This window comes from Amyelois transitella, chromosome 15 (genome assembly GCF_032362555.1).
Source record: "Amyelois transitella isolate CPQ chromosome 15, ilAmyTran1.1, whole genome shotgun sequence".
NCBI classification, from domain to species: Eukaryota; Metazoa; Arthropoda; class Insecta; order Lepidoptera; family Pyralidae; genus Amyelois; species Amyelois transitella.
The window spans coordinates 2629458-2657440 of record NC_083518.1 but is presented as its reverse complement, the minus strand read 5'-3'; the positions used below and the strand labels follow the sequence as shown (position 1 = coordinate 2657440).

General features: G+C 35.4%; 3 protein-coding genes across 6 annotated transcripts; 2 read left to right on the top strand and 1 right to left on the bottom strand.

Moving 5' to 3' along the window:
• Window positions 1-8: 8 nt before the first annotated feature.
• On the bottom strand, window positions 9-27873 carry LOC106135733 (myb-like protein AA). 3 transcript variants are annotated; one of them, XM_013336103.2, is made up of 9 exons: window positions 27523-27873; window positions 23429-25262; window positions 22392-23078; window positions 21918-22066; window positions 21346-21534; window positions 20643-20867; window positions 19822-19876; window positions 18860-18969; window positions 16761-17650 (listed from the first exon to the last, which is right to left on the bottom strand). In XM_013336103.2, exons 1-9 carry the CDS (start codon window positions 27694-27696, stop codon window positions 17492-17494), a joined length of 3582 nt encoding a protein of 1193 aa, XP_013191557.1. In that variant the 5' UTR covers window positions 27697-27873; the 3' UTR covers window positions 16761-17491. The 3 variants fall into 3 exon arrangements, with proteins under 3 accessions (XP_060804054.1, XP_013191557.1, XP_060804052.1); XM_060948071.1 differs by lacking the exons at window positions 16761-17650; window positions 19822-19876 and adding an exon at window positions 9-148; XM_060948069.1 differs by lacking the exon at window positions 19822-19876 and having other exon boundaries at window positions 17510-17650.
• On the top strand, window positions 1691-14680 carry LOC106135734 (uncharacterized). Of its 2 annotated transcripts, XM_013336105.2 has the most exons (7): window positions 1691-1770; window positions 11191-11292; window positions 11883-12078; window positions 12340-12533; window positions 12920-13003; window positions 13373-13623; window positions 13996-14680. In XM_013336105.2, exons 2-7 carry the CDS (start codon window positions 11191-11193, stop codon window positions 14120-14122), a joined length of 954 nt encoding a protein of 317 aa, XP_013191559.1. In that variant the 5' UTR covers window positions 1691-1770; the 3' UTR covers window positions 14123-14680. The 2 variants fall into 2 exon arrangements, with proteins under 2 accessions (XP_013191559.1, XP_013191560.1); XM_013336106.2 differs by lacking the exon at window positions 12920-13003.
• LOC132902573 (uncharacterized) lies at window positions 15331-16731 on the top strand. The gene is made up of 3 exons (XM_060948338.1): window positions 15331-15386; window positions 15924-16025; window positions 16326-16731. The coding sequence occupies exons 1-3, from the start codon at window positions 15331-15333 to the stop codon at window positions 16729-16731; spliced, it is 564 nt and encodes a 187-aa protein (XP_060804321.1).
• Window positions 27874-27983: the final 110 nt, after the last annotated feature.

Below are 27983 nucleotides of genomic sequence, written 5' to 3'. Positions count from 1 at the left end.
AATATTTTCTCTCTTACCTGAAGTTAATCAAATATATTCTAAAATCTGGTAGGGAGTCAGAGATAACAGATATAACTGCTGAAACGTACTTACCTGGCCCAAGCTTGACATATCTTTGGAAAACCTTACCCTCTGTTGGCCTTTGTACCTGTAACAAGGAACATGTATTTAGTTTCTGAATTTTTCTATGATTTTTTTAATAGAAAATTTTATTCAAATATGTGCTTATGATGTTGTGTTGTGTAAACTGATTCTATTCCTATTTTTTACCATTTTCGCTTAACTGCGAATACCTACTATATGTATATTGTGACAAAATTTCGGGATTCGCGCGAATCTTCTTAAATTTGAGTATGGAAGTATGGATTAACCAAATCATAATATCTGTTTCTTTATTCACAGTAAACTTCATTTATAAATATAGGTTCTTATTCCTATTACAATTACAATCCAATGACATACCTATAACGTTAAAAATAGGTACTTTTTCTGCATTATGTTTATGACCTGCATCAATAAATTCTTCAAATAATAAAATTTTACTCAAAGGTCTTCATCGTGCGGGTTTATAAAAGATAAGCTAAGAATAGCTTCAGTTTCAATACCTATCCATTATTACCTATAATTTATAGTTATTGTAACAAATATTTCAAAAACTTGATGGTCAACCAACCGAAGAAACTCAGGATCCACGCTGATGTCCTTAGCCTATGAGTCTTGAGATTATTGCCTCAATCAACCCGTACCTCCGTAAATGTAAAGTCTGAATGATTTAACGTGAATTGTTTTAGTTCCGAATCTTTTAATTATAATTAAGATAACTTTAGATCATAATCAAACTCGTAGACATAGATAATTGTAATTAAGCCTAGCACACACTAAAAATCGTGGTAGACGTACTGGTGGTATTGTGTTGTGCTGTGCTGAAGATGCAACAGATTATTCCGTTGCAGACGATGTTTCGGCAGGCTTTCGTCTGATATTATTTTGATTTCTTGTAGTATAATTATTTCTGTTATCACATCGTACCTATTTCGGGTACAAAAACCAATAGTCAAAAGACTCAAAGGTAATGTTCTGATGGATGGCTTGATATAGAAATTACGATTCAGCTTGATGACTATGAATCTAAATAAATATTAGTATGTAACTGTAGGATTTTTGACAGTGTTATTACTTCCAGCCAGCCATGAATTACCAAAGAAGTGATACAGACCGTTATTAATATCATAAACCTACAATAGCAACGCTACATGCTACTCGCGTTCGTGTTAATATGTCCCAGAATTTGAGAATTGTGTTCCAAAAACAGAAAGTTGCCTGAGAAAAATGAATTAATGTAGACCAAATAACTATGCAAGTATGCATGAAATTTTGAAAAATAATTATTAATACAAATGTAACCTTTGAACTGTCGACGTTATCATCGTAGAGCTTGAAGACTAGAAGGGGCTTCGAAGCAATGCAGACGTAAAAAGTAAACTGTAAGAATCCCTTCACATACATTTAAGGAGCCGTAGTAAGGTCGGCTTGTGTCCTTGACAAGGTCCGTAGGGATCGGCCCAAACAACGGGATGAACAGGTTGGTTGGACTGACGGAAAGACGGATAGCACAGTTAACCGCCAGCATTATCTGGGTCAAGCTATATATATAGTGAAGTTCAAGGCGCGACGCTCATTGCAAGTGAGACTTTCGTGTCGGCTTCACGCACTTTCTCCAGTGACTCGAAGTGTTTGTGAATTGTGATTCCCGTTCCAGTATTATCAAAGGTAAGCTTGGGAACCAGTGATAAGTGCGTGACTTGGGAAGTGATCGGGTGACCTGACCTGCCCTAATCAGTGATTTCGGAAGCGACCTGGTTTTTGAGATATCCTCGTGGTTTGTGGTGGTGTGATTATTCAATTAGGAAGTGATTATTTCGGAAATTGCATACTGTGAAAGCACTTGTGGTCATTAATTTGCTGTTAGTTTTATTTAAGTGAAAAAAAAAATTTGGTGATTTCTGACTTTAGTTAAAAATAGCTTTGAATTTTGTAACAATTGTTTCTTTTAAAAGTAACCGTTAATTTTTTTGCTTCTTGAATATTTTCATAAGTGGTTAACTTGTTTTGATTACTAAACATATATTAAATATAAAATAAAAATGAAAACACTTGATTTCTCAAAAACCACAAGCTCACCCCGTCGCTTCATATTTTTATAAACACTATTTTTGGTCATAAAGGCGGCCTACAGTCAAATAATAATATCCATTAATTATAGAGTTTGTTTTTGGTGTGCAGAAAGTGTACAAAACCATACAATCAAAATCTAACACAGAAGACCCAAAAGCACAATGACATTTTTTTCCTACCAATACCTTCATAAGTATATCGTATCTTAATAACGTTTAGCCATATATTGTCTCATTAGTCATTCAAACCCACCTGGCAAAACAATGTTCAAAATTTCACGGCATTTAAGAACTCATCAGTGAGCCCATCTTCATACATGTAAATAAGAACCTTCACTTTCTAAAATGTGAAAATGTTACGCTAAGACAGTATTGGTCATGGTTTGAGACGCTAAATATTGTGTAATATTTGGCATAACAATAAGGATCAAAGAACCTTATTGAATGTTTGACTACTGGTTAAATATGATATACTTACTACATTACAATTTTACTAAATGTTTGAGATATCTTCGATCTAAACATCCATCATCCATTTACCAATTAGAGCAAAACAATTCGATTCTAACCGGTCTATTAAAATAAATATTAAGAATTCAATATAAAGATGTTGCTTTTTGTGCAAGACTATTATATTTGTTACAAAAATTATTAAGAAAAAGAGCAGAGATTTAGATATACATTGTTTGAAAAGTTTTTGAATTGGTAATTAGAGGTTTCACCTTTTTATATCGTCTCTACCTTATAACACCTTTGTATATCGAATCGAAACAATAGGAGTATCAACATCAACCCACGCTTCATCTCCATCAATAATGTGATCGTTGACACCTACTACACAATTTAGAAAGCGATCTATTGCGTCAAATTGATATAATTTATCATTAGCAACAAGTACGTAGGTAACTTTCTTAACATCTCTTGCTGGGTAAACAAAACGCTGGGCGGTTATGTTACTTGTGACAGGTTTAGTAATTAAAAGTCTTGAAACGTGCGACTGTCGAAAGTGGCGTGGAAAGCTGTGCGATCGGAATGGTCAACAGTCGCTTGCGTGCCGACCGTCCGGACTTGAGTTTCTCGCCACCCGGCCTTTGCTGGAACGAAATAGTTGTACGAGGAAAATTACGCATGATATATATTTAACATTGATTGACGTTATTAAATCTTTATAGTTAGATATGATCTTCAGAAAACCGGTGAATCTGCATCACAAATCAACAAAAGCAAATGAATTTGCTTAAGAAGACAATGAGGCAGAAGTAAATGGCCCAAGCAAATAAAACTTTCCCATTTAATCATCACTGATGACGAACAATTTATTGAAGACACACATCGCGATGATTGTTTTAGTTACCAAAACTGTAGGTAGATACCAAACATTAAATCAAATTCCACTCCATGCTAATTATAGCATCACGAAGCAGGTGAAATGTAAAAGGATCATTAAATGTTACAAAATATAAGCGGAACAATAGCAAAAGTGAGTTCAGTTCGTGATTAATGTCATCGCGTCGGATGTAGACGGTACCTACTCATGTCCAAAAAAGTTTAAAGTGAAAGTTGCTGGCGAGAGGAATCTCGTATCTCGTCAGCGGGTTGGGTAACCGACGGCGATTTAAAGAAAATTATACGCTGCCTCCATAAAATTAGGCGTGCCACCGGCTCAGAAATTTTATGTGTTACGATGAATAAAAGATACATTTTAATTATGTAAATTGTTGGAGTTAATTAAAACGTTTTAGTTTATTTTTTAACGTGTCCAATTGTTACAACTGACGTTTTAAGATTTACTTACTTACCATTAATTCAAGGAAACTCTTGAGGTTTCCAAAAGGAAATGAAATAAAAATAAGATTCTTTTGGAAAATATACTTAGTAGACGTCACAATTTTAAGCATAAAATCTTAGCCACTTGTAAAAGCCCATAATTTATACATGGAGCATCTTAAGTTACCATCAAAGCCACTAAGATATGTTACATACCAAGCTAGGATATAAAAGCGGTAATAAATAAGTAGTAAAAGTAAATTATCTGCTTCCGCAGTCGATCCAAAAAATCTCTCCATAAAGACATTACATCGCTGTCGTCGATTAAGGTATCTACGACAAGATCATGTTCATTAAAATCGGACCTCAAATTTTTCAAACTCTTTATCAGTCAATAATATGTAAGTATTCACCAAATAATGTTGTCGAGGTTCGTGTTAATTTATTTATATTCATTAGAGCCATCATCTTCTAATGGGACAAATTAAGATTTTATATATAAAAAAAACGAATTTAGTGCAGCATCGTCGATGTCGTTAGATTATAAAATAGAATCAAACCCATCATTCTAACGCAAGTAACTTATTGGGTAACAGATATTTCCAATATGGAACAGCCACATCCCATCACAGCTCAATAGCTATAGCCATTTGAAACGTTTCGTAAACTAGGTGATGTTGTGGCACAAATTGGACTTGTGCATCAAGTGTACCGTACGTTCGATCCGCGAGACCGGGTTAACGGTGGTTCTGTATAAGATGTAGCACGTGGACACGATGCGTAGAGTGAATCGCCAATAGAAATGAAATATGAAGAGAGAATAGTGCCAGCAAACCTCAATCATGGAGGAACGGCGGTTGACCCGAAGACATTAAGTTATCCACACTTCTGAACAAGAAGGAATCAAAATAGTATGTTTCGCGTTAAGTTTTACGATACTCGTAAGAAAGGTATAAAATGTTTTTGCGGATTTAGTTCGCAACCATGTTTGATATTAATACTCTCTAAAAACGGATTGTTTGTTAATGGGTATCAATTTTTTTTACAAGATATATGCAACAGTATTAAAAAAAATATGGTTATTAAATTTTAAGAATTCTGGGACTAAAAATTAAATACCAAAATAGGAGAATTAAATGATATTCTTTTATAACCGTCTTAACCACCATAATAAAAATTGTTGTTACATTCCGCTTTGGTAGGAAAACATGCTCAAATCATGTCATATAATGTATAAAAATATAACCAAAAACATGATTGTACACGAGCACATAACATTTGCAATGGAAACGTAACGTGCGTCCACATCCGCATCAGAACACGCACAAAGCCCGTGGATGGTTTTAGAAAGCGCGCGCTGGACCGGTCAGCGCACAGCTAAAAACAACCAAAACCACAGAACTACACAGAGGGATGGGTAAATCTTTTGAAGAAAAATGTGACGATGAAATAATGACCAAAATGTGCATGTTGAACATCTATGGTTACCCGTCAAACCGCGAAGTTGTGTCATATATAAATCACTGACATGATATCGCCAAATTATTTTTAATCTGAGACAGTAAATAATAACTTGGACCATAAACAGTCAAAGTTATAAAAAGAAGTTCGCGCATATTGCAATTAATAGAATTGATAAACCAAGATACGATACGACAACAAATATAAGGTAGCATAGTAAGAGCATGTTTTTACTCATATCAAACAAGAAACAGTAAATTGACATGTAAATAGATGCACTGTTTCAATAAGAAACAATTTATAAACAAAGCGTAAGTAGAATTATATTCAAACACAATCATAAGTTACTTTCTCGTGTCATAAAATTTCCCCATGCTCTCCTGCATATAGAAACGTCAACTTAAGAGATAAAAATTGTGGGAGAAACGCGATTCTTTCCACGGTGAATTTCCGATGAAAGTGGTGCTGATCATGTGGAGTTGTCCTCCGAAATAAGAAAAACGTTAACCTTGCATCGGCGGCTTTCACCATGTGTCGTTCAACGTTATGCCTTACTACGCTGTGTAATTATACACTGTTCTTCTGCTCAACAGCAAAGATGTGGAAGTATATTAACTAATAATGCTACATTTCTTGTATTGAATGTTAACTTTGGGTTAATTTGATATATATTTTTTCCCCAGGCTTGCTTATATTCTGAACATGATAAATTTTTTTATTAGTTTTCTTATTGTAGATAAAACAATACGATTCAGAAACAAAATAAAACCATTACGTATTAACATCACATAAGTTGTTATGTGTACATTAAATTCATCAACGTATTCTGTGCCATTCAAACTGTGTGTATGACGCAAGACGCAATATTTTTTGCAAAGCCTCGAAACAGAGTTGAACCAAAAGTGAAAGTGAGAAAGTATCCAAATTATTTTTAGAACAACTAAGTTTAAAAACGGCTAAAAGGATTTACCGCGGCCGCTTGAAAATTAGCATAAACGATAGTGCATGAGACGAATTTTTTCGATTTATGAATATGTGCCTGTCATCTCTTAGATTATTCATTTAAATGGGACGCTATAAATCATGGTGTTATGTTAATGATCAATTTGTGACGTTGACACTGTAGTATTCATACTGCCTGATATGATATGAGGGAAGCGATGCTGTTTTAGACATTTCCAATAAGCGCTTTCAAGTTGGGATGCTCCCCGTTTCACACTTACGTCTTTTATCCCGAAGTCCATTTAAGGGACCTTACCCGTTCTCGTTTGCCAAAATACTTACCGTTTGACATATGATTTGAAAGAGATAGATTCATCAGATACCCTTAGAGTATCTACTTAATTATAAATGAATAACCTGCTTATAAATAGAGCGACTCTTTATGATTCGCAACAAATACTGGCAGTTAAACTCTGTCATTATTTCAAGAATGTTAATATTAGAGATTATATGCATGAACCTGTACTATAACTACGGTTGGCAATGTAGGTTGGCAACAGCAGATCCGCCTCAAACGAAAGTGAGGGCGTAAGGTTCGTTGCACCGGCTGTTCTCAGGGTCACTGGGTCAGGCGGGCGAAGGCACCCCGTGAATCGTGACGGGGCCAGCCCTTTAAGAAAGCCGATTAGAAATTATGAGTAGGTACGATATATATACGAACAGAATAATATTTTAAGACGAACATTGTAATCCTCAGAAGCCAAAGAATTTGAATAAGAACGGTGGGCAAACAATGTTTTTTCTTCGGTGGCAACTTACCAGTTAGTTAGACTTTTGCAGCCCGCCAAGGTTTACTTTTCTGATGGACCACCTTGGATCAGAAAGAATAAATACTGTATAAAGTGGAGTTTAAACTACCAATATTCCTTAGGTGAATTATATTATGTTTATGTTTTATCCATCTCCGACCAAACTGAGATCAATGAATGGAGTCAATCATTATAACACATGACACTTATTGATAATCATTATGACTCATTAATACTTATTGCATTTCCGTCGCGCCTTTCCAAACCACTTCCCGCTTTCTCTGGCACTAACTTCGATTGTCACGCCACTGCGTTGACGAATGTGGCATTGTACTATTTTGGAAAAACTTGGACGTAACATTACTGTGTATTTGTGTCACAGCTAACCATTAAATGTAAACAACAAATGACTGTTAAAACCACATTTTGGAAAAGATTGGTATAAGAAATTTTTATTTTTAACGTCTTTAAAAATAATTGTGACTGCGAAAAATATTTTAAACTTAAGCTTTAATTTTACAAGGAAAATCTTGCAACTTTGAAAACAAGTGTCTTCTGTAGGATATACAATATTTACAATGTTGCAACTCTCAATCCTCGATACTTAATCCGCAAAGGCAACGACAAATTTCTCCGGAAAGAATCTCGGTGCTGTCGGCTCCGGTGCGCCGACGCAACTCGATATCTACGTTTGTAATTTTCCTCTTAGAAACACAAGAAAACCGACTGTGTCACTTGATATTCGAGGCGGAGAGAAAACTGCATATACTTGACGTAAGGCATACGCGTATTATTTCAAAGGCACTCAACGAGCACTGGTTATAAGTTAAATGTATAAAATTATTTCAACATGCCGCAGCTAACGAAAATAAAGTATATTTTGTGTGTTATCTAAGTTTTAAGAGAATTTAATAAACAAACTAATTAAAACGGAACAAATTGTCGACGTTTGCACAGCGGTTTCGTGACGCAACTATTACAACGAATAATAACTGCAGCTGGTGTCAAATATTTGAGAAGAAAGTGTAGTCCTAGTCGGTCGTGACTAACGGTCATCACAAATTTACGTCAATTTATATAACTAGCACCTTATTGAGGCAGGTGGGAGATAGAGTAAGATCCCAGAGCCGTAAGACACAACTTATTTTCTAAAGAATGGATCTTTCGATTCTCAGTAGTCTTTCGTGTACTTTTAATACCTGCATGTTTGTGAGACTTGCCCGGTGACACGTGCGCAGGTACCAGGCGAGAAAGGTAACTAAAAATCACAGTTACTTAACTTAAATTTTTATGACTGATTTTTATATATATTTTATAGACTATTACTCTGAAGTCATATCAGAGAAGTCAGACGCTTTCCATGCGCCAGAACTTTTGTCAGACGCTTTAAAGCTCTATCAAAAAAAAATTAACTTAATTTATTTTTAAATGTCTGACTTTTATATATGTTATTCAGATAACTATTACAAAGTTGTATTAAATCAGTCAGACAGTTTGTAATGACCAAACACCCCTTAAACACAAGAATTACTCAGCCTCGAGTATGAGCGCGATAGCACAATGCGCATGCGCGTCAGAGTAAAATATTTAATATTTGAAAAGTACTTACTGTTTTCAATTTCATATTTTTGCATATCTATTCAAAAACGATGAAATTTATAATTAAAATAATAATTAATAATTTTTAAAATAATATAATATATTGCATACTAGCTGTTGCCCGCGACGTCGTCCGCGTAAAGTTCGAGTTGAATCTTAATCATACAGTCTGATACAGACAGACAGACAAAAATGTAAAAAAAAATTCTCTATTTGTTTCAGTCAAAATATTAAATGTACAGACAAAATATTTTTACCGTATGATGATATGTAGTATTTTGATTTTCAGTTTTTTTAATAAATACTCAAACAACACAAAAAAAAATATTTTTAATAAATAAAAATTAATATATATCTTGTTATTGTTGGGACTCGAACTCGGACCGCCAACTTCACAGTCTCACGCGGTAACCACTGGACCATCGAAGCCGTTGCGGTGGTGTCGAAATTAAAGTAGACTACATACATATGGTCCCGTCTATATCCCTTGCGGGGTAGACAGAGCCAACAGTCTTGAAAAGACTAAATGGCCACGTTCAGCTATTTGGCTTAATGATAGAATTGAGATTCAAATAGTGATAGGTTGCTCGCCCATCGCCTAAAAAAGAATCCCAAGTTTGTAAGCCTATCCCTTAGTCGCCTTTCACTTATATTTATATGTTATAGGTTTACTATTACTATACTATTTTTTAATTGTTTATGATTTTAATTTTACGGAAAATTCTGCCAGCAACGACAATTTAACTGATGATGAAGATGATAAAGAGACAATTAAATAATTATTCAATTGATTAATCATAATTAATTATTTTTTATTGAAATTATTATAATAGATATATTTTTTTAAATAAAATAAAAATCATTCTTTTTGAAAGGCTATTGCTACAAAAAAATTCATTTTCCCCTATTTATATGCAATATATTATATTATTTTAAAAATGATTAATTATTATTTTAATTATAAATTTCATCGTATTTGAATAGATATGCAAAAATATGAAATTGAAAACAGTAAGTACTTTTCAAATATTAGATATTTACTCTGACGCGCATGCGCATTGTGCTATCGCGCTCATACTCGAGGCTGAGTAATTCTTGTGTTTAAGGGGTGTTTGGTCATTACAAACTGTCTGACTGATTTAATACAACTTTGTAATAGTTATCTGAATAACATATATAAAAGTCAGACATTTAAAAATAAATTAAGTTAATTTTTTTTTGATAGAGCTTTAAAGCGTCTGACAAAAGATCTGGCGCATGGAAAGCGTCTGACTTCTCTGATATGACTTCAGAGTAATAGTCTATAAAATATATATAAAAATCAGTCATAAAAATTTAAGTTAAGTAACTGTGATTTTTAGTTACCTTTCTCGCCTGGTACCTGCGCACGTGTCACCGGGCAAGTCTCACAAACATGCAGGTATTAAAAGTACACGAAAGACTACTGAGAATCGAAAGATCCATTCTTTAGAAAATAAGTTGTGTCTTACGGCTCTGGGATCTTGGGCTAAGAGGTGACATCCGAACTACAGTTAGCGAAGACCCGGTCACCGTAATCGAGGTCGGATACAACTTTACTAACACACTTCTGGACCGGATAGGTGCAAGTGAAGCGTCTTAATGGATGCAGTAACGGTATTCAAACGACTGATGCAATGTCAGGCAAAAACTTTTCGTAGTTTTTCATTGCCACCGTTCACTAAAGACTGGATGGAGTTTTATGTTAGATTCCAAATTGTGACAGGGGAATCTTGAACAAACACTTGCGATTGCTTGCGATAAAATAAAAACTAATGCAGTTACGATAATAGAAATAGATACTCCAAGCCGGCGTAATTCAAAGTTGATTTCCGATAAAGAAATCACTCTGAATGGAAACACCTGCGATTAAAATTCTCTCCATTGCTCAGAGACAGTTCAATTGTAACATTCATCAGCAATTACTCTAATAGACTTCCTCCAATTAGCCCAGCATCCTCGTAAAAATGCACAGGAGCTGCAGACGGGCTACTTTCCAACCACTCCAAACGCCGCAATCAATTTGCGCGATTTACTCATAGAACACTTTCTAATCTACGCGACGTCGTCCAACGCGAGAACACAAATAAATTAGAAGAAAGTCCATTTAGTTAATTAAATACGCTCACATACGATTCTGAGATGCATATGGGTGTAAGTTGTGCAACGGTAAAGGTCATTTAAAATTTTGATGTTAGTTTTATGTTATTTAATCGACTGAAAATAAAACCACGTGAAAAACGGGCAACCGTTAAATATATAATCTATGGAAAGTTAGATAGTTACTCCACTTTGTTAAAAAATATTAAATTCCACTTACATATTTTAAACTGATGTCATTTCAAAACCTGTTACAAATAAGTAACATATCGTCAATGGTACTTACTTCCACTTTACTTACGGATGATTCTCCTTTTCAGATGCATTCAAAGATAGCAGGCTGGGCGCTGTTGGCGCTTATCAGTTCGTCCACCATCCTCCACACGCTGGCGTATCCGCAACACGTCCCGCTTATATCACAGGTACACTAACCCCCTGAGAGAAGTTCACTACGTCCAGTAAAATCCATCTTGGAAATCCATTAATGGATCTTTTTGTCCACTTAAATTCAGGATTTTTGGAAAACAGATTTATTGAATTACACTTGTGTCAAGATCTATTGGGTAACTTGTTAAGCACTACAACTTTAACTGGCTGAATCGCCGGCTGATTCCAAATCAGGGAGTGTAGAGTCCCCTTCCTTCATAGAGGACGAAGGCTCCAAACTCTCCATTAGATACCTCTGAAGGCCCCACACATGTTATATGGCGGAATCCTCCTAATGAAATATATAAACTGATAGTTAAGTCATTTTATCAAACATCAACAAAAAATAATTAGAGTAACAAACCAAGATGCTAATGATTATAAAATTAATTTAATGGCTATTATAGTTCTTTAATTATTGTAATACGAAATCTTTAGAGTATCGTTAGAACTTTTTACTGAGAATGTTGCACGATCAATCGATCATAACTAAATGTTTTCTTATTGTTCTAAATAACAGTAGATCCATGTTCTCTTACGAAATTGATTAAACATGTAATAGGAACATTAATTTGTTTATTTTCAGGCTACAAGTAACGTAAGGACACAAAACCCACAATACTACAGCAATTCATTGCCAGTACACCAGCCGGAGCAAATCGCCCAGGAGCGGAAATTCGCGGAGAAATCCAACGCTCTGAAGAAAGTGGCTCTTGATGACATCGATGAAATACAAAACAACTCCATCTCGGACGGCGGCTTTTCGTGGTCAAACGTGCTTGGTAATGTTCCGACCTTATTATTGGCTTGAAATGAAAAGGAAAACAGGTGTAATGGCGAATAATTACGTTGCCGTACTTAGAGATCTAAGTCAGGTAGAACAAAAAACTTAGCAATATTAATCATATTGGCTTCAAAACGCATTGTTTAAATTTAATAAATAGAAAGCTTGAACCGGCACTGAAGCACAATAAATATTAAATATAAGTAATATAAGAATAATTTCAATGTAATATCAAAAACTTTTAATATACTTTTTTCAGGAATGTTGATGCAGATGATCTTCAACACAGGAGCAACTGGCCCCAACAAGAGCGACAACATCGACACTGACGCATCCCCCTCTCCTTGGGCGAACCTGTTCTCTATGGGACTCAAGATCCTCACGGCCATCCTCGGAGGAGGACCTTCAAGCGACGGCATTGACAAAGTCGACAATGGCTCGTCCCCCATGCAGGTACGTATCAATTCTTTATCACTACACCGTAAGACAAGTTTCGATAAACCAAATTGAAATGTACAAATTACAATCTATTTCATTCCATGTTGCTCTACTAACATTAATGTAGATAAATAGAAATCGTCACTCCGATAGTGTAAAGCACTTAGTATACCCTCACATGTAACAGGTATTAGAATCCATTGAGTAGTTTAGTAAAACCTTTTTAATTCACACGGTTAATATGCTTCACGTTCCTGGGAAACCTCATCGAAGTTCAGAGATCGTAACCAATAAAGGGATCTTTATTAGCGTCGTGTGTTTTTCTTTGAGGTGCTCCCAAATTTGGAGTGTACATAGTAAAAATTGGTTATGGAGATGGTGTTGCTTCTCGCTTGCTTCAGGGTATTTTGGCTGCGGTACTGTCGACGGTGCTCGGTACGAAAGATCCCGACCAGGTCGCCTCCATGGCAAAACAGGCTGGAGAGGTATGCGACCTGTCCCTTCTCCTTTTTAACGCGCGGTTAACGTAACTAAACCAAACATCAGGTAACTCTAGAATTATTGGGATTATAAAGATATTCCATCACGGAATCGATTTTAATCTCACTAGGTTTTACAAGGATTGAGACTAATATGAATATGACATAGTTTTAATTTACATATTAATATCTTTTTAACACTATATATATATAAAACTCTTCCAAAAATTCCCGGTACTTTTGAACCAAACTAAAAGTTTTAACGAAATTCTCTCCAAATCAGCCTCACCTGCTTCCACCAACGTATTCCTCAATGAAAAAGGTGTACCTTTGCAACTTGCAATGAAGATCTAACATGATTTCGTCCGTTCGCAGTTCATCAACATCGTAGTGAACCTCTTGGACGCCCTGAAGACGTCGTTCTCCCACCGTTCCCTGGCCGCCAGATCCATGGGTCGCAAGGACTCCGTCAGCGACGCAGCCCTCGCTGGCATCGCCATGATGAAGACCTACGTGAGGTCGTTCGGCACTAACGACGACAAATGTCTGCAGAAATACGTGTGCGACGCCAACCTCGAGTGTTCTAGCGATATCGGCCCTAAGAGCGTCTTCTGTCAACTTGGAACGTGAGTAACTTGATTGTTTCTTTTTCTTGTATATCCTCTTGACTCTGATGTTTGAATTGAAAACTTGTATCAAAGAAAAACCAATACTGCGATACAATAGCTATTAGTGGCCTCGAGTCTTGTGACTGTTGGCTACGTCTTTCCCGTGGATATAACGTGATATGTGTATGATACTACGATTTTAAAGTCGGGATTTTTATGTTTTTGATACAACAAGAATACCTTCAGTAGTAGCAGAAAAGTCTTGGATCGGATTTTGTACACAAAAAGGGGTTGTTATTCAAACCCTTACCAATCTTTTTACTATAAACCATTTTAATTCGTTCAATAATGTATAAATTAGAAAATATACGTATATCTCTCCCTTCACAGATACGCAGCAAGCTTCGTGATGGAGAGGCAATCGGGCGGTAGTTTCGAAGAGTTCAGCGAGGCAGGCCGCCTCGGCCGCTCCGGCGTCGACTGCCGCCAAATGTACCTCCAGTGCAACGAAGTCTAAGGGCTAAACCCATCGCCAAAATAAATCCCCTCATCGACAACACCAACATTTTACCAAACCATTGGAGAAAAATTTCCAACTAGTGATTTGGGTGAAACGAGTGAGAAATTAACATTAGTCAAAATTTCAGCCTACTAAATTTCGTTTGCATCGAAACGAAATTCAGTAGACAAATTATTCCGTAAAGTGCCTTAATCTGTTAAAGGCATGCTGTGCTCAAACGTATCCCATCGGTCAAGAGCGAGCCGAACCTAGTGTTCTATTAATTTATTTAAATTATTTATTTATTTAACTTATTCTAGAAGTTAATAAGTAGGAAAACAAATATTAAATATACCCAAAATAAATGTTCCCGTCCAGTGAAACGAGCAAAATTAATAAATTGCAATTTATTGGCAATTGTTTTTATGTTAGGTAATAAACAATTAGCAATACAGCCAGTTCTCGATAATTAACGACTGATGTAAAAATAATGCTGTGTGATATAAATACTGTTTGTATCACCTAATAGTTAGTATTGTATATTTAATGTGTGGAATTGTATGCCTGAGGACGTCCTGCGTGTATGTGATTGTTGTGAAATAAAAAGAAATATTTTCAAAACACTCTTTCATTTATCCCATTCTTAATTAGGTACTTAATAATTTTCCGTTTACATGATGGAAACTTTAACATTGTTGATTTATTACTCTAGACAGAATATTAAAACAACCACCCATGTTTAAACTTACTGATACATAAGCGGCATTTTTAGTTATGTATATTTAAATACAGTTTTTTTTTTTTAATATACTATGTAACCTTCTATCACATGGTCAGTTTCATTATAAAAATAAATAACTATGACCAGAATCCCTATCAACTAATAATATATTTTATTTATGAATAAAAGAATTGTTCCAAGATTCAGTTTTATTATATAAAAATAAATAACCATAAATATCAACTAAACGATTTAGGCGATTTGATACATACAATACAACAATGCAAGTTGGCCAGAATGTACCAACCAGCATGTAAATATCACCATCATCTCCGAGAAATAAAACGCACGTATTCCAAACAGTTCAAAGGCTGTCAACCTTAACCCCACATGGCGGAGAAACCGCTACATCAATCTCCAAGGCATCTTATGACAACTAGAGCATATGAACTACGGAGCGCGACATAACTTACCTTCGCAGTCAGACCTTGAATTTGGTGACAGCATGACGTTGGACAAGATACTGTCGCAGATGGGTGCGGGGAAGCATCTTATGGAGAGGTGAGTCCACCGTCATAACATCTCCTTTCTTCATTCTTTTCCAAGATTCACTCAATGACGCGTAAATAGATAAAAATTCGCAGTGAATTTGAGTAAGTTGATAAGCTATTTATTTATATACCGTATATGCTGGGCAATGGCAATAACATCAATGTACTACATTACTAATCAAATAACTATTTAAAAAACATAAATAATGTGATAAGAAATATTATTTGTACAGTATAATATAGTACGTAGGGTTAAAACTTAAGAAATCCATTTCGCTTCACACGTTTGGCGAGTGGCGACGCTTGAACATATCTTGACAGTCGTTGCTGAACCGACAATATCTTTATTTTCTCTTGTAGAGACATAATGTTTCAATTGAAATTGCGTAAAATTTTTAATTCATCTTTGGATTCCATAAAGCTAGCTTAAATTAAATATTTAAAACAACGCCATTTCCATAAAACAAGGAATTTTCAAAAGACGAACATAAAAATGTAAATGTTTATTTTATGAACATCAGTAAAAAGGGTCATGTTTACTTTCCAGATTTTCAGAGTACGGGGCTCCGGGGCAGGAGCAACTGTTCTATGGATATGAACCTTCAGCGGCCGTGCCGCACGTACACGAACATGAAGTCATACATAAATTGTAAGTGGGTTATTTTGAAGGAAATAAACATAAAAGAAAGAAATTAATTATTGTTAATATGAACGGCCAAAATACATTATGGCAAAAATAAAACACATTAAAAATTTTACGTCAAAATTTATAACATAAAATTTTAGTTTTTTCCGCGTATTAAATAATGTGGATTCTTTTTTTAATTTTTGGTACATATTGTAAATTTTTAAATATTCCACGCATAAAATAAATTTATTATTGTGCATTTTAGGCATGTGTTGTAATCGTTACTTTTTTGTAAATAATATTCTCTTTTTTCTTGATCAGTAGTCACGGAAGCCACCACGGCGGAGGTCACCAAAAAAGCAACGCGGCTATGTCAGCGCTCACCTTATTGGCGTTCCTTTTTTTCCTGCACATCCTACAACAGTGCATCAAGGACCACATGACGGCCATGAGCACCCCGCAAATCATGATCGTCACCGGTGGAAGAGAAGGAGAGAATATTCTCAAAAAATCCGACTCTCAAAAACTGGATAAAACAGGACTGACGCACGAAAAACGCACCGAATCGGACGAAAAAAATAATATATCTGACGAACACGTCGATGAAAACATGACGAAAATTAACACCACGGAACCGCCGAAGGGCGGACTTAGAAATCCATACAAAAGTTATAGTAATAAAAGTTTACATTTTAACGGATTTGTAAGCGCGATGGACGACGTATAATTTATTTAAGTGGTCTATGAAATAAAACAGTCTTATTATGTTTCATCGTATTTTTATTTTATTTACACTCGACTATATATTTTGCCATTGATTTCACACATAGGTCCTATTAAAATAGCCACAATCAGGCAAGTTTGCGATGTGCGAAATATATGGCGCGGCGAGCAATGAAATCAGCATATGAAAAGTAAAACAGATTTAAGACCTAAAAGGTAAATCCTAAATGACAAATGTACTCATATGCTATAAGAGATATTTAGAAATATAAAATGTATCTGCTTTACTTGTTAAAGGATTTCCTTATCAACTGTCAAATTATTTTTATTAAGCCATGTAAGTTCATATGAAATCACTTGAAAAATATTTGCTAAACTAATTCAAGAAAATTAAATACGTTATAGGTCCACTTATTTTATTTAAAAAATTATCACCATTAATTAGTTTTGACGGTATTTATATTTAAACTACTTTTATATGACTGAAAATGAAAATGCTGGGACAATATTTAATGACCAAAATACGAAACAACACAAGTCTTATTAATTTAACGATACATATGTATCTACATATATCAGAATTAAGTCATATTTCACATTTTATTTTTATTTAATATAATTTTTATTTTTATCGGGTAAGTTGTTTTTGAAATATTTACAATTTTGTTAAAAATAAAAGTGTCCCGACGTCCAACAACGCAGCGAAAAATAAAATTTATAGCGTAGTTGTACAATGAAACAAGCAGATCACTATTAATTTCTACCTACGTGCGCCTGACGCGCTCTATATATTTAGTCTGCGTAAGCGCACTTGATCCCATAGTCGGGTCTGTCATTCGGTTCCAATCCGTTTGACCGACGACAAAACCGATCGCGCGCATCTTCTCTTGTTGTCTTCTCTCTTCAATGTCCGCCCAGCGTACCTGTTATAATTACAATCGATGAAATCCAATGACGATTTAATTATATTCTTACAAGAAAAACTTACCTCTGAACAATTAAAACAGTATTAAGAAACCGTCTAGTGGATAATTACTGAAAGTGTTCGACATGAGTAGAATAACGTCTACTCTACCTCTATATAAGTAAATATAATCATAAACATCCGTTTTCGTGATCACGCGTCAAAAAACGCTTTTGAATTTGAATCAAAATAATGACAAAATTCATTTAATATTGCCATTAAGAGGCAAAATTTAATTAAGTAGAGAATAAATGTCAAAAACGGGCCGTCGCAAACGAAACCAGTTCGTTTCAGTTCAGTTTTTAATAAAACTTTTAAATTCTAAGTGAGAATATCGACGTGTTAGAGTTAGTAAACAAAATTAAGGTTTACCAACCAAAACAAAGTCAAATTAAATTCTGTAATAATTTTAAAAAAAAACGTGTGGTCATTTTCATCTCTGTACTGTAACTCAGTACGTTTGTCGAAATTTTTGAAACCAGTATTAATTCCAAAAGGTAATTAAAAAACAACTTCCGCTAAAAAGTGTTGCCACGTTTCGTTGACATAAATATTGTCTGTAGCGACGAAAAATGCTACGTATTTATATGGGATCTTTCTAAGAATAAAATACCTAATTGTTCTGACGTTGTTTGCGTGATTAATAAAAAAGTTTCGATCATGATTTTCCACATTCCTTAATCATCCAGTCAAAAGTGACTGTCTTCAGTCTTCAAAAGTGGCCTAAATAATGGTGTTAAATAACTTGAAACGGAATAATGTTTCACTGCTTCTATGTTTTGGCCATTGCTATTTTCCGCAAATAGGTAATTTGATACAACGTGCATAAATAATACGCACGGGTCGTAAAAAGAGGAAATAAAAGTTCCGCTTTTTTTAATTTGGCTACGGTAACCTATAATCGTAAGTAGTTAATCAATATCGTCAATAGAGTTATTTAGATATTCCGTAGATATATTTTATTCCGTAGATATATTTTATATATACGATTATAGATAAGTATATTTTTGAAACGTTTGAAAGTATACGAAAACATACAAAGAATTGATAAAAAAAAATAATCAATCAATTCTATCTTAATAGCGACAGAATGTTTTTTTTTTATAAAAATAAACGCTTACGTAGTTTCATTCAACCGCTAGTCACAAATGAAAATGTGTATACTCACAGATTTCTTTCCTGGTTGTGCCTTAGAAGGTTGCCAGTCGTCTAGCTGAAGGTAGTCCTCCATGGAGATCTGCGACGGCCGCAGCGGCTTGTTGGTCCCGTCGAGCCGCGCTGCAACAAGCCAACAGCACATTTACATATGCTGACACATGCACATACTAAGAAGACCAGTCACAAGACTCGGATGACCATGCTTGGCTAGATGGCTTATTGAGGGAATGGAAATTGATAAAGTTTGCTAGACCATCGCCTGAGAGAATTTTATTCTTTTACCTGATTGACTTTTACAATTTGCGCGTCATGTTAATTAGATAAGTTTATCTACCACAAATTTAATTTAAGGGTTTCCTACTAAATTCACGAAATTAAGTTTAAACTTTACATAAAAATGTATAATAAATTCTTAATTGCCTATCCCAGTGTGGATTAAACCCCGTCTTGTAGGTATATAGTTTTTTCATCGCGTCGTTGTTCACATAGTGCTTTATTTTTCACATGTTTTAGTTAAGTAGGTTTAAATTTTGAAGTTTCCTAAAATGTGTGGTTTAAATTAATATAACAATTTTTATTTTAAAATAAAACAACAAACGTATTTTCTTTTTGATACAGGGTTTATATCATTATGATTGTACCACAGAAATTTGATTCTTTGATGTGTGACTCAGAGTACAACTGGAAACAGGCGATAGAAGAGATAGAGAAGAAAACTGTTCTCATCTCGATAACCTCCAATACTATTAATTAATCTTATCTCATCAACTTCCACACCCATCATATGGTACCTTCTCTTAATCTTTTATTTCGAGAACCGCCAAGATTCCCCACACCTCTTTTGTCCGGTACTTACATACAAAATAATTATAAACCTTGCCTTTCATCAAACAGATTGGTCCAAACGCTTTTTTAATAAAAGAAAAAAAAATAAAAATCGACAACATTAATGTAACATCACAATAAACCTACCTAGTTGCGTAGCATCGTCCATTTTCTCCCACTTCGACGTAAAAACGGTTTCGACCTGCGATGGGGCACCTTACGTGTTTAGTTACAATGCTGGAATAAAATTTGTTAACCCTACCCTACTCTTAAATGTAAAGGGACATTGAAGCAAAATTGATGTAAATCTTCTTCACTAATTATTAGCATAATATGAACTCCTCTGTTTTATTGCTGACCAAACATCTCGCTAACTGCTTTTCTGCTCATTGTAGATTACTGTTGAATTATCAACCTTTGATAACTAACGTTTGAAGTTTTAGGTCACCATTCTTAAATAAAAAAAATTCACTACAACCTGAAGCATTTTGACAATTACATTACCTAATAATCTGGCAAAAGAAATATTTCTGATTAAGTATATAATTATATATACCTACAAAAAAAAAGTATATTTCCAGAAAAAAAATTCACCAATCAGTTAAGAGGAACACCTAATTCAAAAATATGATAAATAAAATGCTATACATTTTAACCGCCCAACCATTATAGTTTGCTTCATACACAAATCAAATCTGCAATTGAACTTTTGTCTACTGCTTTTTTATATCAGAAACCCATAACCTATAATTTTATTAATCATTTCAATACACATACAAAATTATGTTTGTAGTACCTTAGATACATTTCTCTATGACTATGAGTACATATATAAAAAAGATAATGATAGAGATATATAATAATATATGGTGATATAAGGTATATTTAAGGTATGAGAAGGCCTTCCATTGTGCATAGCCTACTTTAACTATGCAACAAAGAGTCATTCATTCAATCCCTCATCTCACCTCATCTTGAACGTCTTCCATAATAACGTCATCGCTATCCACATCCTCCATATGCACTTCAGTGATTCCCGCGCTTTGTAGCAACGTGGTGGGGTCCAGTTGGATGTGGTGGGAGGGCGTCGGGAAAAACCGGGAGGTGATCACTTGTATCTCTTCCAAACTACGGTTGTGGATGTTCCTCTTGTAGCACGCATGAGCGTCCAACTCCATGGTGCAGACGTAAACCTGATAATAGGTAGCAAAATGCCAATCACGTGCGGAGTGAACTGGGTACATAAAATGATATTAACAGAACCGTTATTTACATACATAAATATATACATTACATACATACATATTTTATATACATTACATACATACATACATATGGTCACGTCTATATCCGTTGCGGGGTAGACAAAGCCAACAGTCTTGTAAAGACTGAATGGCCACGTTCAGCTATTTATTACCGTTATTTACCAGTTAGATAATAAGAACAATGAAAATGACATCTTTGTATGTGTAAAAGTAGTGTATATACTGTGGGAAAAGTTGTTCAACCTGTCAATCAAATTTCAAAATCGATACTCATAACATCTGCGCGTACAAAGTCACTGGAAACAGTTAGTTAAAATAAATATGGCAACAATACGGCAATTTCAATTATCTCATATTTTCTAATTTCAATTAGGTTACTTATTATATAAATAACATAGGTAGGTACCTGGAAGCCATTCTGCCGTGCGTAGTTCCAAATATCGGCGTAGGACTTCAGGTGGTCGTTGACCGCGTCGTAGATTAAAAACGAAAAGTAACCATCAGTACAACTCCTTTTAAATGCACGTTTCAGAGAGTTCTCGTACGTCTCCTCCAATTTACTGTCGTATTCGTACTTCAATGATGGTTTCTTTACCTGAAAGACAAAAGAAAATGTTAATGTTATACAAGGTGGTTTTACAAAAACCAATTATTTTAGAATAAACTCTGAAAAACTTCTTCCTCCTGGGGTTAATTCTGGTTACATGATAACCTCTTTGGAGAGAAGCAGCAGTGGGTCCGCCTTTTGGCCACAATCCTGGATTGGGTGAGTCGGGTTTTTACACGAAGCAACTCCCGTCTCACCTCCGAACCTTTGAAGAGGATCCCATGCCCGTTTCTTTAGTCTCCTTTTCCAACATCTATGGAGAAGCGATGAGCGCATGCGACACAAAACTTAATGATTTTTCTGAATTGTCCAGACAATTCAGAATAATGATTAAGTTTTTGCCCTAGGGCAATGTCACTAAATATACATACAATTTTCCCAGTAGCAGGATCAGTCTCCTCGACCTCTCCTTCTTGCATAAAATAGTCATCGATCGACATGATTCTCACTGTACCCCCAAATTCAGCTTCCCTGTCTCGGATCAATTTGGCTAGGTATGACTTTCCACTTCCAGGCGGACCTGAAAGTTGACAAATACACTTCAATTTTTATAAGATTTTGACCTTCTTACGTGAATGGAGTGAAAAATATGTGGATGAAGCAAAAGCAGTCCACAGAAATCATAAAAGAAAATATGATTTCTTTTTAATCATAAGCAAGAACCCGGAAAGAATTTAGGTATAATTTGCTGTACAAATAATGGATTAGGCGGATATTTTGCGCTTAGATATAGAAAGACATGTCGAACTTAGTGAGGTAATAATTAAAAATATATTTATTTCTATACAATGTCTCACTAAACCTGTAGTGTATAGCTAATAAAGTATATGAAATTCAACACATACCTCTAAGAATAATGACAATTTTCGCTGGCCTCATGTCTCTGCCAGGCGGCTCTAAAATATCGTCTATCATCACCATATGTTTCCTAGAGTCTCTGTCGTCTAAATCTTTTGATTTCTTCGAGTGAATCGATTCTTCGCTTATTAAACTTATTGGACTTTCTTTGCTACGTGCTCTTTTACGATTATCCCTTTCGCGACTCCTGCTTCTTCTCGAATCTCTATTCCTATCCCTATCCCTTTCTCTGCCTCTATCCCTTTCTCTATCTCTGTCTCTTTCTCTCTCCCTTTCGCTATCTCTATAACTATCTCTTTCCCTATCTCTATATATTTCATCTCTTCTGTTCCGATCCCTGTCTTCGCGTTTTCTATCGTCAAATCTACTCTCTGGATATCTCCTATCATTAAAATCGTCTCTAGGTGGTCTCTGCCTATAGTAATCATGTGTGGGATAATCACTTGGTGCGCGCCTTTCAAACTGTCTCGATTGATCCCTTGAATATCTGTCGTCTTCGCGTTCCGACTGCCTGTGATATTCACGATCTCTACGATATCTGTCATAATCGTCTTCCCTAGGCTTCCTACCATACATTTCGTCAACCTCCTTTTCGTAATCGCACTTTTTCGTATCGCCATCCTTGGATTTGTGATTGTAATCAAACATATGGACTGGTTCTATGAAGTCGCGAGCTAGAAAAGAAGATTATACATTTGTATAACAGTATATAATTATAGTACAAATATCACTACCAATAATCAGAAATAGGGTTCTAATTTAAAAAAAATTACAATAATCCTAGAAATTAATTTTTTAAAACTTTACAGGTGATAACATTATGTCTTCTTCATACTTGTAAAATCTTATCTGCCCCAAATCAAATAGTTTTTGTTTGAAATGAAGGTTAATAAATAAATAAAAACATTTCTGAATCGGTTTTATAATCAAGTCTGAGGATTATTGTAACTCCAAGCTAAATTGGTCATTTAAATCACAATTTTATGTGATGTTTCTAGGACAAACAGAATATTTCTCAAATTACCTTTCCCTCTTAGTGGCTGATGATCATATTCGACGATAATTGATGGAGTGAATAATGGCTGTTCCACCCATATGGGTTTTCTAGGCGGGGGCACGACTGGCGTTTGGTTCATATTATTATAGTTATCATGCACAGTAGAATTAATATCCATCAAAGGCCTAGGTGCAGGGCCATTTCCCGGTGAAGGCACATTTCCCCGTGGAGGAATCATATTCCCTCTCTGAGGTGGAACGTTACCTCTTTGAGGAGGAACATTCCCTCTGTGGGGAGGCATATTACTTCTCGGCGGAGGCCCTGCTCTTTGATTTATGTCTCGATTGTAATTACCATCTTGGTTATAACTGCCATCATCTTGGTTATAATTTCCATCATCGCCATAATTTCCTTCCCCATCATAATTTCCCTCATCTCCATAGTTCTCCTGGCCATAGTTTCCCTCTTCGTCATAATTCCATTGGTCCTGACCTCCTTGCTGGCCATCATTATAATTTTTATAATTACTATTTTGACTCTGATTTTGTCTATAATCTTGTTGTTGACTATTAGGTGGAACTTGCTTATTGTCAAATTGATTGTATTCATTGTTATAGTTCCATTGGTTATTGTCATTATTTCTATTCCATTGGTTATTGTCATTATTTTTATTCCATTGGCTTTGATCATTATTTCTATTCCAATTATTTGGTGGTGGGTTATTGTAACTTTGAGAAGTTCCACCATGACCTACATTTTCTCGAGATTGAGGCGGTGGTCCGGGCGGTGCTTGACCACGAATCGAGGATAATATATTCATCAATTTTTCATCACCAAGTATATTATTAATACCTTTAGATATTGTAGAATAATCTGGAACACCTCGATTTTGCGATGGATCTGAAGTTATCTCAATGACATCTTCGTCTAATTGGGGAGCCTTCTCAGATTCCGCTACTAAATCCAAACCTGGTATACCTTTACCAGTGCTTTGCGGCAGAAACGACGAATTAGAGTCATCACCATAATTTTCTTGTTGAGAATAATCTTTCATATTCTCATATGACTCATATCTATCTTGAGGATCTACATTTTTACTTCTATTATAATTTGAATTGTCATAACCTTCATAATTAGACCCTCTACGATCCTGTTGACGGATCATCCCACTGTTTTTGTTATAATCCTTATAAGTCTGATCATTGCTATTGAAATTGTTGGGTTTATTGTTATAGCTCTGTGATTGAGCATTGTTAGGCATATTATAATTACTGTTGTTTTGTAAAGGAGGCGGTATGGCTGTTGATATATTACCTGCGTTGACAGTGGCGTTAGCAGCAGCCGGTGTAGCGCCTCCGAGCAACTTAGCTCTCTTTTGGTTCATCTGCGCTCGCCGCTCCAGGAGTTGCAGCCGGCACGACTCGAACTTTGCCTCATACTCCTCATAGGCCTGTTTGTCTGGATGGTTGACATTCTCCCGCCTCCACTTGTCGATCTCCTCCTCCCATTTCTGAAACTGAATATCAAAAAGGCGCTCCTCTTCGGCTAGTTTCTTCAAGGCCTCAGCGTTAACAGGAGCTTGTTGCTGTTGTTGTTCTTTCTCGTAGGACCAGTTTTGATTGTTACCTGTGCTGTTGTTATAAGTAGTTGTGTTATTCCTGTTGCCGGGTGCTGGCACTGGTACCGGCTGTGTAGTGTTGTTTTGGCTATAAAGTGGCTGGTTGTTTTCATGTGGGGGCGGCGGAGGGGGATTGTCGGGCGGAGGAGGCGCGGGCGGGGGACCCGCGGCCGGCAGCGGAGGAATGCCAATCAACCCGCCACCACCACCCATTACCTGCATGGCTTGCATTTGTTGAGCATACTAAAACAAATACAAATATTCTTAGTTAGCACAAGTTGTTATAAATACCTAAAATATATCATCACTTCTACATACATATATCAAAACCCAACTAATGAATGTGAAAGTGAGTATATTTGTTTGTCTGTTTGTCCAGGTTATCTACTGAATTAATCTTCTTGAAATATAACGTATATTTTGTCTTGAGAAAGACATATTTCCTTTCATCTCAGTAAAAAAGTAAGGTTTCCGTTAAGGGGTTGCGAAAAACCTGTATTCTTTTGTAGGTGGCGCTTAATTTGTCGTTTTTTTAGGTTGTGTTTAATTAATGCTTTTTATAAGTGGTGCTAATTCCGTCGCTTTTTTGTTAGATGGCGAAAAATTTGTATTTGTCGCTTTTTGGAGATTTACTAAATTCATGCAGGCAAACTGCGGTTAAAAGCTTATATAGATTGGATTACGATGTTAAAAGGTCCCATGTCATTTCTGTGTATTTCACAGGTGGATCCCTCTAAACAGCTTTCTAGAGACCCAACCAGACAAATACCAAGAGTATGTGATCACAAAGACATCAATGGCATAGGGCACTGCTCTCCATTTCAAATTCATTCTAACATCTTTTTAGGAATTTCATATGTTCTCCAAGAAACATATATACCAAGTTTACCTTATCTGTCAGTCCATCTCACTCATCACTCAGTAACAGTTAACTTCTCACTCTTTTTAATAATAATGAAATGGATAAACAACTGGCATAGGTATACATGATTCTTTATGTTTTATTACTGCAAAAGATTTAAACAGGAGAAACTATAAACATGAAAATATCTATGTTTTGTTGTACATACATACAATCACATTTTATATCCCTTGCAGGGTAGACAAAAACAACAGTCTTGAAAGAATAAAAGGCCATGTTCAGCTCAGCTGTATATTTTTAAGATGTGAATTAAGATTTGAATAGTGACAGGATTGGGTGGATGGCCCAGCACTACTAAAATTCAAATACTATGTTGTTTTTGTAAAGAATTCAATTCAAAACTCTTTATTGCTGATTAACAGATTTACATATACAACTATTATAATAAAAACACATCAGTCTCCATCGGCATGTGTTTATGACATAAAGGCCTCCTCCAGATCTTTCCCTTCCCAATCCCAAGTTTAAAAGCCTAAACCTCGCCTTTTACGACATCCATGAGAACGAGATGTTGTGGTCCCATTCCTTTTTTATTGGTGCTGGGAACCACAAGGCACCCGTGGTATGTCTTATACTATCTGCCTATCTTCTTCTCTGTCGACCTCCCCTTCTCACTGTTCCACATCTTGGGGTCCAGTATGTGATCAGTTGTGCCCTCTTCTTTGTCATGCATGATTTTACCTTCATCCTCTACTTTAGTAATCTTTCCTATGTCTACTGCTTGTTTTTTAGCGGCAAGTTATATCCTAGCATGCTCCTCTCCATGCTTCCTTGGCGTGTTCTTAGTTTATTTAAGTTTCTTTCGGTTGTAGCCCAAGTTTGACATCCGTAAGTCATTATTTGTAGTATCATGGGCCAGAAGTACCAGGTCATCAGAAAAACATAGAGGATTTAAATTTGATCCATTAACATTAATACCAAACTGTAAATGGATATATTTTTATCTGTCTGTGTTCAGGCAGACATTGTTTTACCTCATTTTAATAAAGATTTTTCTTTCTTTCTTTCAAATTTTCCCCAATTAAGTTTTTTGAATTTCTCTTTGAGCACAACTGAGAATAACTTTGATGAAAGAGTCCTTGTCTTACACCTCTTTTTATTTTTTTATTACTTTTTTTACTTACAATTGGATAAGGAAAAAAATACAATTACCAAGTGACACATAATATATACACAGGCTTAATTCAGTTATAAAGGTCACTCATATAGGTACCATTCTGATCTGGTAGTGAAGATAAAACAAATTTTGGTTCAATGCTTCTCTTCTCATATATACCTACATCAAAGGCTTTATTTTGTGAGGTTATTTAACTTTAAACCTATGGTGAGTGCTCGGACAAGGTAGTGAAATCTGCTTATTAAATAGTTAAATGTCAAGAAGTTATTGCCGCTCACTAACATAATATCACGCTCAGAGGGGGCCGAAGAGATTAACGTTCTTAATGGGTAAAAGTTAGGTGCAAGGTGGTTGAAATCATTGTTTTTGAGAGTTCTGTTAGACATAATATTTAAGACCTTGTTGTACTCATATTATGCAAATAAAAGTTTGAATTTGAAACCTTTGTTATCAATAGTACAAACCTTTTCTCCATACTGACTCTGCCACTGAGCGTATTGCTGTTGCCATTGCGCCCATTGCTGCCAATTCTGTTGTTGCATTGCAGTCCATTGATCTGCAGTATAGGACCCCATGTTCATATCCTGGGTCACAGCAATGCCGGGAGTCCATGGACCAGAATTCACAGGCCACGACATGATGTACAAAATTGAATACTTATATAAACAATTAAATGGTTTTAAAATATGTATTCTTTTCGTTTTTATCAAAAATGCATTCTTAGAAATCAATAATCACGCCAATCGACACAATTAATATTGTCGATTATTAATTGAATTAAACGTCAGCCATTTTGTTTGAATGACTTATTGACAACTTCAGGTTTCGTTGCAAACAAGACATGATAGTGCTGTATTGTCTTTTTACGACTAATATAAATTCGATAAACTTTTGTAAAATGAGAACACTCCATTCGATTACCTCC